This window comes from Lynx canadensis, chromosome B3 (assembly GCF_007474595.2).
Source record: "Lynx canadensis isolate LIC74 chromosome B3, mLynCan4.pri.v2, whole genome shotgun sequence".
Taxonomy (NCBI): Eukaryota; Metazoa; Chordata; class Mammalia; order Carnivora; family Felidae; genus Lynx; species Lynx canadensis.
Genome location: NC_044308.2, coordinates 72,252,633 through 72,265,292, shown reverse-complemented (window position 1 = coordinate 72,265,292; position 12,660 = coordinate 72,252,633). Strand labels below are relative to the sequence as shown.

General features: G+C 41.8%; 1 protein-coding gene across 1 annotated transcript; it reads left to right on the top strand.

The window, feature by feature from the left end:
* The first annotated feature begins 2,468 nt into the window (after positions 1 to 2,468).
* Positions 2,469 to 3,506, top strand: LOC115517205 (olfactory receptor 10G2). The gene has a single exon (XM_030320324.1). It carries the CDS (start codon positions 2,469 to 2,471, stop codon positions 3,504 to 3,506), a length of 1,038 nt encoding a protein of 345 aa, XP_030176184.1.
* Positions 3,507 to 12,660: the final 9,154 nt, after the last annotated feature.

The window sequence follows — 12,660 nt, the reverse complement described above, 5'->3', positions numbered from 1 at the left end:
AATCTACTCTGCCAACCTCTCTGCACCACAGATTGCCCACCTCTGCAACCTCTGACCACCACACCCCAAGTCAAAACCACCATCCTGTCTTGTCTGCCTAGAAAAGTAACCCCCTTTCAAACCCACCAGATGTAACACACCTCAGTTTCCTGACCTCACCAAGCAGAGCCCCCAGAATCTAGAGACTAAAAGGTTACAGCAGGGCACCTGGAAAAAGTGGAGCCTGGTTTATGCACAACAAATGAGAAAAATCAGACTAGCAAGGCAGATAAATTAGAGAGGATTTTTCACTATACATAAATATGCATTATAGAAATCCATTAAATAAATCCCCCAGTGGCACCATTCTATTAATTATTTATACAAAATTTTACTTTCATTTAGAAAATCTCAGGATTACATCACTTGCCTAAGTGGCAGCACACTAATATTATGTCTGTATTGACAACAAAATTACTTTGGCTCATAATTACTGTTTTATGCGTAATCTTAATCCCAACTATTTCTGTCTTTTCTGTATACTCTACCCAAAAAAAGAACTAGTCTTCCCATCTATTTTCAGATAAATCAAGGCGCCCTCCTAAAACTCAGGCAGTAAAAATTTGGTATTTCTTCTTTCTCTGTGGGCAGAGGGCATGCTTAACATTTTCTATGGACCCTGAACTGAAGAGCCAGGTATATTAAGTATTATTATTACTATTAATAGCTCCTAAATCTTAATATGTGAATTAAGTTACTTTTAAAAATAACCAAGATAAAATCTCTCGGGGAAATTTCCTGGTGGAGATTAAAGGATTAAACTTGTTAATACTCACATGTTATTTATAATTAATCTGTTACCATTTAAATTGCTCTCTGCAAATAGTCATTTAAATTACAAAGATACTATAGTTAAATAGCAGATGAATCCATCTCAAACCTGAGTGTGGGGAGAAAAATCTTTATCAAATAGTCTCTTCAACAAATACGTGTCATGCTTCTATCTTTTCTTATCATCTGGACCAGGAACTTCAAATTCTCTCAAGGTCTTTAGAGAGAGTTACTGTACAGTTGACTTTATATATATATATACACACACACACACACACACACACAAATATATGTGTATGTATATATATGTATATGTATGCATATAAAATATATATGTATATATTATATATATTATATATATGCCATGTATATATATATACACACACACACACAAATATATGTGTATGTATATATATGTATATACATGTATATATATGTGTATTTATGTGTGTACACATGTATATACACACACACACAAATATATATGTGTGTATATATATGTATATATATGCATATAAAATATATATGTATATATATTATATATATATGCCATGTATATATTCACACACATACACACTAAAGATCAAGTCCTGCATTAACCAATGCTATTATAATAAACAATAAAAATTGCTCTATAACCCCATACAAAAACATACAATTCCAAACCAATGGACCACATCAATCAACCAATAAATCTAAATAATATCCTAGAGCAATAAAAAACAAGAGTGGCCCTTGGAGTTTGTTATAATAAAACTAAACGCATAAGAATGAGATGTTCGCTAGTCAGTGGGTGGGTCCAAGGATTAGACAAACAAGATACAGCAGAGAAAGAAACACTATGTCTGTTCGGTGGGGTTTGGCAACATCCATTCCCATTAGCCATTCAGTCATTCAGAAAATAAATGACCACGTTTACTGTGTTAGATGGGATGACTAATAGGGGAGACAAATAAGAAACTGGACAATAGTAGTAGAATGTGATACATGCTCTGAGAAATATAAGCATGGTCCTCAGGAATCGGGAAAGTCTTTTTGCAGGTAAGGGTCTCCCAACTTAGTCCTGAAGGGAAAGTGAGCATTACCCAGGTGAAGGGAACAGAGAAGGTATGGTATGCATAGGCTCCCAGCTGGAGTATGCCGTTGGGAGAGCCTCGAGGGGTCCTTTGAACTGAACACTAAGAAGGAATTGCAAGGGGTGTGACCGAGTGGCAAATAAGGGACATACAATGAACATGTTTGCATGCTATGGTGAGGAGATGGGATTCTAGCTGAGGCACTGCAATGATGGGAAGTGGAGGGAAAAGTAAGTTTGGTCATTGTGGGAAATGTGTTCCACACTGCTCTGCCTTAATCTGACTCAGCCCCTCTTCAGTGGTTGGGCTTTTTGTTTGGAGTTATTGGTCCTTCTCTATCATTCACATGTCCCCCTGTGCTTTGATCTGCCGAATTCTGCTCTCAGTATCTCCCAATCGATCAAAGATTCCATCCATCTAGGAAACTAACCAGTCTCTGGACAGTTTCTTTTATAAAGTGAACCAAAATAGTTGATGGCAACACCACCTCTTCTTTAAAATAAAAATAAGTAAATAAAAATTGTTTAAAAGTTGTGGCAGTTTCCTGTTTATCTCATCACTCAGGCAGGCATTAACCATCAGATGAAACCATTCTCTCACCACCTCCTGTGGATATTTCCCTGGTCTGACTTCACCATTCATCTCCACAGACTACAGAAAGACATGGGAGAGACCAAAAACACATCCCTGGACACCGTCGTGACAGGCTTCGTTCTCCTGGGCTTACCTCACCCCCCCAGTCTGAGGACCCTCCTCTTCCTGGTCTTCTTCATCATTTACATCCTGACTCAGCTGGGGAACCTGCTCATTCTGCTCACCGTGTGGGCTGACCCAAAGCTCCACACTCGCCCCATGTACGTTTTTCTGGGCGTGCTCTCATTCCTGGACATGTGGCTCTCCTCAGTCATTGTCCCTCGGCTAATATTGGATTTTACTCCTGCCAGCAAGGCAATGCCCTTTGGTGGCTGTGTGGCTCAACTGTATTTCTTTCACTTCCTGGGCAGCACCCAGTGTTTCCTCTATATGTTGATGGCCTACGACAGGTACCTGGCAATATGCCAGCCCCTGCGCTACCCCGTGTTCATGAATGGGAGGTTATGCACCATCCTCGTGGCTGGGGCTTGGGTGGCCGGCTCCATCCATGGGTCTGTCCAGGCCACCCTGACCTTCCGTCTGCCATACTGTGGGCCCAACCAAGTGGATTACTTTATCTGTGACATCCCTGCAGTATTGAGACTGGCCTGTGCTGACACGACCGTCAATGAGCTTGTGACCTTTGTGGACATTGGGGTGGTGGCTGCCAGTTGCTTCATGTTAATTCTGCTCTCCTACGCCTGCATAGTCCGCGCCATCCTCAAGATACGCACTGCTGATGGGCGGCGCCGAGCCTTCTCCACCTGCGGCTCCCACCTAACCGTGGTCACAGTCTACTATGTCCCCTGCATTTTCACCTACCTCAGGGCTGGCTCCAAGAGTCCCCTGGATGGGGCAGTGGCTGTGTTTTACACTGTTGTCACTCCATTACTGAACCCCCTCATCTATACCCTGAGGAACCAGGAAGTGAAGTCCGCTCTGAAGAGAGTAACAGCAGGTGGAAAGGCCACCAGAGAAAACAAGTAACTACAGGCCCAGGGACTTCCTGCCTCACCATTGCTACCACACCTCTCAGCTTCTGCTGTGTGTGGCAAACGTTCCATAAACTGCTACCTTACACTGAACTGAATTAATTCTATTGAGAAGAGACTTCTGAACTCCTTGTATTCATAATCTTTTCTTCTCATTAAATTGGTTCAAATTGTTTGACATTATTTGTTTAGAAACAAATGGACGCATTACTTCTACCCCTTGGCTACCTTGTGAGATATGAAAATGCTTTAGGAAAGGCTGAAGAGGATGAGAATGTGACAACAACTTTGGAAGTCTGTTCTGCCAGAAAATTCGACATTCTCTTTGCCCCTAAACCCTAGACTTCTATAGCTTCAATGTTTCTTTGCTTATGCATGGCATTAACATTCCCCAGCACTTCAACTTGAAAATACTGGATCATGTATGAAGTTCCCTCCCTGTTCCTCGCTGTCCCCATGTGCTGAGACACCAAATTCTGTCCCCTCCACTTTTACAATGTCTCTCTTGATGTCCTGACTAGTCTTGTGTCTTCTTCCTCCTCATCCACACCATAGTGAAAATTACTCTTCTGAAACGTACAAGCTATAGGACTCTCCAGTGAATGTAAAAATAAAGGCAGGTTCCTCAATCTGGAGTTCAAAGTGTAAAAAATCTGAACCCAACATACCTTATCTCCCAAGATGTCTCTACCCTCTCTTCCCTCCCCCATCCTGACTGATTTACTGCAGGCCTCAAGCATGCCCAGGGCTTGCCTACCACAAGCTTTCCCCTCTACCAAGAATACACACCCATCAAAATTCATATTGTCCAATCTTTTAAGGACTTTTTTTAGAGAGTGTGAAGCTATGTCATCCAAATTTTAAAACTCTTCTTTTTTTAATTAGAATATTTGTACCTTCTTTTTTTGTATTTGAATGTAGTTGACACACAATGTTACATTAGTTTCAGGTGTACAGCATAGTGATTCAAGAAGTCTATACATTATTCTGTACTCACTGTGAGCATAGCTCCCATCTGTCACCATTCAGCACTATTTCAATATCATTGGCTATTCCCTGTGCTGCGTTTTTATTCTCATGACTTATTCATTCCATAACTGGAAGCCTGTATCTCCCACTCCCCTTCACCCATGTTACCCATCCTCCCACCCCTTCCCTCTGGCAACCATTAGTGTGTTCTCTGTGTTTATAGGTCTGATTCTGCTTTTTGTCTGTTTGTTTACTCATGTGTAAAACTCCTCTTAATGAAGATCTTGGCCTTTATGTTTCTTCCAACCGACCTCCTTCACCACCCTGTACCCTTCAAAACACATGCAAAGAACTCTTAAGACATTTGGATGGATTATACCAATTTCCCAAAAGGAAATGGATGGCCCACTCAAAACAGGATAATTTGAGAAGGGTTTCTTGACATAGGAGCTATTTACAAAGATACGGGAGTAGAGGAACCACAAGGAAAAGCTGATGAACCTGGGGCTTAGTAACACTCCAACTATTTACCATCCCTAGGCAAGAAGGGACAAGGGAGGGAACAATTAGGAGAACCTGGAAAAAAAGGGTCACATAACTCACACATGCCTTCTCCTCTGGAGTATTAACACACTTGTAGATATCCCTGTAGACACTAGGTTTTCCTAACAATGTACTCTTGTTGATGATACCATTTTACACCACCTGAGGTAGGGTGTACTCTTGTTGGTGAGAGCATTTTCCTCCACCACTCATTTGGTTTATTTTTCTTAGGAACTAAAACTAAAGAGAGGTTAACTGCCACCATGAGAACATACTCGAGACATCTCAGTATCAATGTGGTCCTAGAAACTCCACAAACATGAGGACTAAAAAATAACTGGACAATAGGATGTTGTATCTTGGGGTGCTTGGGTGGCTCAGTCAGTTGAGCATCTGACTCTTGATTTAGGCTGAAGTCATAATCCCAGGGTCATGGGAATGAACCCTGCATTGGGCTCCACAATGAGTATGGAGTCTGCTTGGGATTCTCTCTCCCCCTCTGCCCCTTCCCTGTGCTTGCTCTCTCTCTCTCTCAAATAAAAATAATAATAATAAAAAACTTAAATTTTTTTTTAATTTTATTTTTTATTTTTTAAATTTATATCCCAATTAGTTAACATATAGTGCAACAATGATTTCAGGAGTAGATTCCTTAGTGCCCCTTACCCATTTAGCCCATCCCCCCTCCCACAACCCCTCCTATAACCCTCAGTTTGTTCTCCATATTTATGAGTCTCTTTGTTTTGTCCCCCTCCCTGTTTTTATATTATTTTTGTTTCCCTTCCCTTATGTTCCCTTATGTTTTGTCTCTTAAAGTCCTCATATGAGTGAAGTCATATGATTTTTGTCTTTCTCTGACTGACTAATTTCACTTAGCATAATACCCTCCAGTTCCATCCACATAGTTGCAAATGGCAAGATTTCATTCTTTTTGATTGCCTAGTAATGCTCCATTGTATATATATATCACATCTTCTTTATCCATTCATCCATCGATGGACACTTGGGCTCTTTCCACACTTTGGCTATTGTTGATGGTGCTGCTATAAACATGGGGGTACATGTGTCCCTTCGAAGCAGCACACCTGTATCCCGTGGATAAGTGCCTAGTAGTGCAATTGCTGGGTCATAGGGTAGTTCTATTTTTAGTTTTTTGAGGAACCTCCGTACTGTTTTCCAGAGTGGCTGCACCAGCTTGCATTCCCAACTTTTAAAAAAAAATTTTAAAGGAGCATTGTACCTTGTTCAACAAGGAGTATAGAAAGCACAAAAGTTCCAAAGCAAAGGACACAGAAGCTGGGTTCATCCTCAAGTACTTGACAAGGTCAAGAGATGCTCAAAATTCAGAGCTCAGGAAGCTTCACTCTAAGCATCATGGAAGATACTCAGACAAGATGCACTCCAATTCTTCTCCACCCTGAGAACATGTTTTAGACTGTGAGATTGTATCAGAACATCCTGTGGAGCCAGGGTTTGAACTTGGAATTATCTGATTCCCAAGTCCATACAAAACTAGTGTTCTTTAAATGTGACAACTGAGCTGAGTTCCCAGTTGGACCCACAGTACAACAGTTTCCTCTTGGACTGCAGGTCCAAGACCCCCGGTGGATGCCTGAAACCACAGATAGTACCAAACTCTATACATATATTTTTTCCTATGCAGACATACTATGATAAAGTTTAATTTATAAATTAAGCACAGTAAGAGATTAACAGCAATAATAAAATAGAATAACAACAATATGCTCTAATAAAAGTTATGTGAATGCATCTCTCTCCCTCTCAAAATATCTTACTGTACTGTGCTCACCCTTCTTCCTCTTGTGATGATGTGAGATGATAAAATGCCTACGTGATGACATGAAGTGAAGGGGCTGAGGTAGGCATTGTGAGGTAGCATTAGGCTACGACTGATCTCCATACAATAAGTCAAAGGGAGGATCATTTGCTTCTGGCCTACGGTTGGCTGCAGGCAACTGAAACTGTGGGAAGTGAAACTGTGGTTAAGGGGCGGGGGACGAGTATAATTCTAAATACCTTGGTTCTCACCATCTGGTAATGGCTTACTCTAACCTCTAGCACCCAACCTTCATCAAAATGGAAATGGAAGCTGTTAGGTCAGATAGAGGATGGAAATCCTACTGGAAAAGATATAAAGTATAAGAGAAGTGATCAGGGAACCTATGTGGCTCAGTGGGTTAAGTGTCTGACTTCAGCTCCGGTCATGGTCTCATGGTTCATGAGTTCAAGCCCCACGTGGGGCTGTCTCCCATCAATGCAGAGCCTGCTTTGGATCCTCTGTCCCCCTCTCCCTCTGCCCCTCCCTGACTTGTGCTCACTTTCACTCTCTCTCTCTCTCTCTCTAAAAAATAAATAAACATTAGATCAGTGACTTTAAAAAGAAAAAGAGAAGCACTCTTTCGTCTTGACCATGGTGGGCTGCGGGCAAGCGTGGTAGAAAAATGTGTGGTTTAGAAACTTCTGACTTTTAGGGAAAAGTATGTATAAAAACAAGGTCAGAATGAATAAACCCATAGAAGCCCTTATGGATACTCCTCATAGTCACCAAATACAAAAATACCATACTGAGTGAGGAAAGAATCGATAATTTACATGTCTTAAAATTTTAAATACTCATTTCTGTTTACCAGTCACTACTTGCTAGTTTTTTTTTTAATTTTTTAATGTTTTAAACTAAAAGTTTTTTAGACTCTATCTCCCTCATAGTTTCAATGAGGCACCTAAATTTTTATTTTTCATTTTTACGAATAATATACATATTAAAGGTCATTTACTTCAGTGTGAGATCCTGTATTTAAATGTTGGGTATCTTTGATTTTATGTGTTGGGACTCCACTATGAACCCAGATACATTTGAGTCATTTGAAAGATTGAGATTCTCTGTTTGGTTTTTTTTGTTTTTTTTTTATTTTTTTATTTTTTTATTTTTTTTAAATTTTTTTTTCTTTTCCAACGTTTTATTTATTCTTGGGACAGAGAGAGACAGAGCATGAACGGGGGAGGGGCAGAGAAAGAGGGAGACACAGAATCGGAAACAGGCTCCAGGCTCTGAGCCATCAGCCCAGAGCCTGACGCAGGGCTCGAACTCCCGGACCGCGAGATCGTGACCTGGCTGAAGTCGGACGCTTAACCGACTGCGCCACCCAGGCGCCCCTCTCTGTTTGTTTTTTAATATTAATGTTGATGAGTAGTGGTTTTAAATGTATTTTTGTTTATTTATTTATTTATTTTTAATTTTTTTTTTATGTTTATTTGAGAGAGAGAGAGAGAGAGACAGAGAGCAGGATAGGAGCAGAGAGGGGGAGACACAGAATCCAAAGCAGGCTCCAGGTTCTGAGCTGTCAGCACAGAGCCTGACATAGGGCTCGAACCCACAAACCCTAAGATCATGACCTAGCCAAAGTCAGCCACTCAACCAACTGAGCCACCCAGGCTCCCTGAAAGATTGAGATTCTTTGGGTAACTTGACTTGTAGTTATGTAGTCATCCAGTGTTTTATAGCTCTTACTCATTTCATGACTGATTTATATTTAAAACATATAACAAGCACATGATATCAGCATTGCTTTCAAACATCATACATTTCTCCCTCTAAAAGGCAATGAAGTCCAGTTCTAAGGGTCACATTTATTTTCCCTTTATTTTCAAAGACATGTTTTATAAAAGGTCTACCCTTTCTCTGTCTTCACTAGAACATAAGCAGGACATGCAGGGAATCTTTTACTCACTGATGGCACCACAGCAACTGAAAGAATGTCTAGCACATATTAGGTACTCAGTAAAACATTTGTTGAGAGAAAACCATCCCTTTTTCCTTTATTTCATAGTCACCACCGCTAAGTCCCTCTTGTTCTGTGTATGCCAAAAGACTGACTCAAAATTAGCTGATAAAAGAACCTAAACATCCAATGCTAAGGAGAAAAGAAACATGGAAACAGATATATCTCCTAAAATGTAGAGAAAGAGGAACTCATATATGAGAAAAACTTCTGCATTTCCCTCTATACTCAAAATGAATAGGCTACAATGTTGAACAAATGTCAAAGACTTTGGGATAGCATACAAGAGTTACAATCCAAGGGGTGCCTGGGTGGCTCCATTGGATGAACCTCCAACTCTCAATTTCAGCTCAGGTTATGATCCCAGGGTCATGGGATCAAGCCCTGTGTCAGGTTCTGAGCTGAGTGTAGAGCCTGCTTAAGATTCTCTCTCTCTCCCTCTGCTCCTCTTCTCTGCTCACACACTCTCTCTCTCTCGAAATAAAAAAATTAAATTAAAAATTTTAAAATATGTTTAAAAAAAGAATTACAATGCAAAACAAGAAAATCTTTAAATTGGATGTTAGATTTTACTGTCTGTGCCCATCATCCAGTGCTTTCCTGGGCATTTCCTGCTGTCTGTCTCCTTCCCCACCTGCCCTCAGTCTCATTGTATGACCTCACTCCTCCCTTCCAAATAGGGGGGTTCTCTGTGATCTTCCCTTCACTCCTTAAGTCCACAGACCTTGTACTCTCCAATGTGCTGGATAAGTCCACTTAAAAGTTAAATAATATCAAAATAAGCCCTCCGAGAAATACAAAAATGAGGACATATTTCACAGAATTAAAAGCAACATTAACATCTCAAGCTGAGACATTTGCATTTGCTTCACCAATTTCAGAACCTCCCAGGGATAAACGAATGAGTACATGACTTACTATTTTGCATAAACAAAAGTACTCGCCAAGGGATCCTTGCTCTGAATAAAGAGCCTCCCCCAAAAGCAAATTCTATCTTCAACTCTTAGGGGGATCTTGGAAGTACAAATAAGCAGAAGGAGGAGGGAAAGCAGAAGAAAGAGAGAAAAAGAGAGTAGTCAGTGGTTCAGAAATACTAGGATTCACTTTCGGAGTCCTCTGTTACATTCTTCCAAAGTTTAAAATTAGAGGTGTAAGCAGGCATCCACTCAGGAAATACAGTTTCTCACTGCCACGGTCACCTGTGAAGTTGGGTGCAGCTGAAGAGGCCTCGTAGCCACCGCGTGTCTCACGGGCACAGAGGGCAGAGGCAGAGTCTGTCCTCTGCAGCTCGGCCAGGAGGAGGTAACTGGATGCATCAGAGCGACCAAGGAACGAAGGAAAACCACCTCTCCTCTCCCAACCATCCAGAGCACTTCAGACACACGTGTGGGGGCTCCGCTGCCACGTTGCTGGTACCAATCCGGCCCGCCCAAGCCAGACGTCCGGTTCGTGCGCTTGGCCCGCACAGAGGCTCCTTCCAGAGCCGTCCCCTCCGTGGGCTGCTGAACGCCTTGTCCCGCAGCGCCTGTGAGAACACGCGGGTCCTTGGCAGGGCAGCGCTCCTGGGAGCCACAGCGTTATTTAAAAGGAGAACACTGCCACCGCTGGAGGAGATCCTCAGACAGACACAAGTGACAGCGAAGCGGCAACGGTAGTGATCGTAGTCGTAGCAGCAGCCACGGTAGCAGTAGTAATATGGGGACGGTTAGCACCACTTCGGGAAAATGTGGATCAGAAAAGACTCCTTCCTTACAAAGACCAGAAGTGGCAAGCATTCAGCCGCTAGAAAATTATTTTGAAACCCCCCTGCAGAGTTCGCTACTGACTCGAGCCTTACTTCCCACCGTCAGGGAAACATAAGGAAGGAAATCCCCCCCACATCTGCTGTGGGACACCCCGGGCCAGGCACTGCATCCCCGGTGCCTGAGCCGCTGGAACCGGCGGCAGAAGGTCCGTGCCCTCCCTGGGGCTGAGGGAGGAAAACCCAATCTGGATGCAAAACCCAGAAGAAACACCAGGGTGGGAAGCTCCTCTCTTGACAGGTGACTTTCAGCTTCCGCAGGAGCAGTTGCCGGTTCCCTTAGAGCAGTGTCCTCGCGGGAACGTTTTCTACTGGTGAATCCACAGGCTGTAGTCCAGGAGATTCTGTGAACACTGAACAGTAGAGTGGTGTATAAAGAACAGGAGATGACAAGAATAGGAAGAATAACACAAGGCAAAGGCAAAAAATAGTCAATTTGACAATGTTAACAGTTTCCCTTTTGCATGACACAATAAAATAGAAAGGAATCATCTTCAGGTGGAGTGCGTGTGTAAGCACATTGAACATGTGTTTGTGTGTCGTATATGTTTTGAAAGTTAAAGAGAGAAGGGGGGTCGCCTGGGTGGCTCAGTCGGGTGAGCATCCAACTTCGGCTTGGGTCATGATCTCACAGCTGGTGGGTTCGACCCCTGCATCAGGCTCTGTGCAGACAGCTCAGAGCCTGGAGCCTGCTTGGGATTCTGTGCTTTCTTCTCTCTCTGCCCCTAACCCACTCGCATTCTGTCTCTGTCTCTCTCAAAAATAAATAAACACTTTTTTGAAATTTTTAAAAGAGAGAAGGGAATCTGGCTATGCTTTAAGTATTTTTGCAACAGCTAATATAGAAACAGTCTTCAAAAAATTCAAGACGGGGGCACCTGGGTGGCTCAGTCGACTGAGTGTCCAACTCTTGATTTCAGCTCAGGTCATGATCCCAGAGTCATGGGATCAAGCCCCATGTAGGGCTCTGTGCTGAGTCTGGAGACTGCCTAGGAATCTTTCTCTCTCCCTCTCTACCCCTCTGCCCCTCTGTCCCTTTGCCCCTATCCCCCTCTGCCCCTCTTCCTCGCTCTGGTTTGTGCTCTCTCTCTCTAAAAAAAAAAATTTCGAAAGCCAGTTGCAGAGTGAGGGTGTTAACTGGTCTTATCTTTATCAATATATGTACTATATACATGTTTTTAAGTTTTATTTATTTAAGTAATCTCTTCACCCAATGTGGGGCTTGAACTCATGACCCTGTCAAGAGTCAGATGCTCTTCCCACTGAGCCAGTCAGGTGTCCCTTATACATGTATTTGTGTATGTGTGTGTGTGTGTATAATACATGTATATATATATATATATATGTATATGTATATATATATACACATATTATATATGTGTATTATATATACATATATATACGTATTATATATGCATTATATATAATACGTATATATATCACTATAATGTATATTATAATGATAATATATTATATGTATTATATTATATACATACATATATAATATTATATATACACTTTTTAAAGGTTTTATGTGTATATATATAATATTATATACATATGTACATAATGTATATATTATATACATATATACGTATACATAAAACCTTTAAAAAGTGTAGGACAGGGGCGCCTGGGTGGCTCAGTCGGTTAAGTGTCCGACTTCGGCTCAGGTCATGATCTCATGGTCCGTGAGTTCGAGCCCCGCGTCGGGCTATGTGCTGACATCTCAGAACCAGGAGCCTGTTTCGGATTCTGTGTCTCCCTCTCTCTCTGACCCTTCCCCATTCATGCTCTGTCTCTCTCTGTCTCAAAAATAAATAAACATTAAAAAAAAGTGTAGGACACACTAATAACATTGGTTACGTTAGGGGCTCCACTGAGAATGGAGTGAGGAAGGATTTTTTTTCCCTGCACACCTTTACTACTTAATGTGAAAATGAATAAGCTTCATTATTTAATTTAAAAGACAGATCTAGGGGTACTTGGCTGTCTGAGTCAGAAGAGCATGGGACTCTTGACCTTGGGATCGTGAG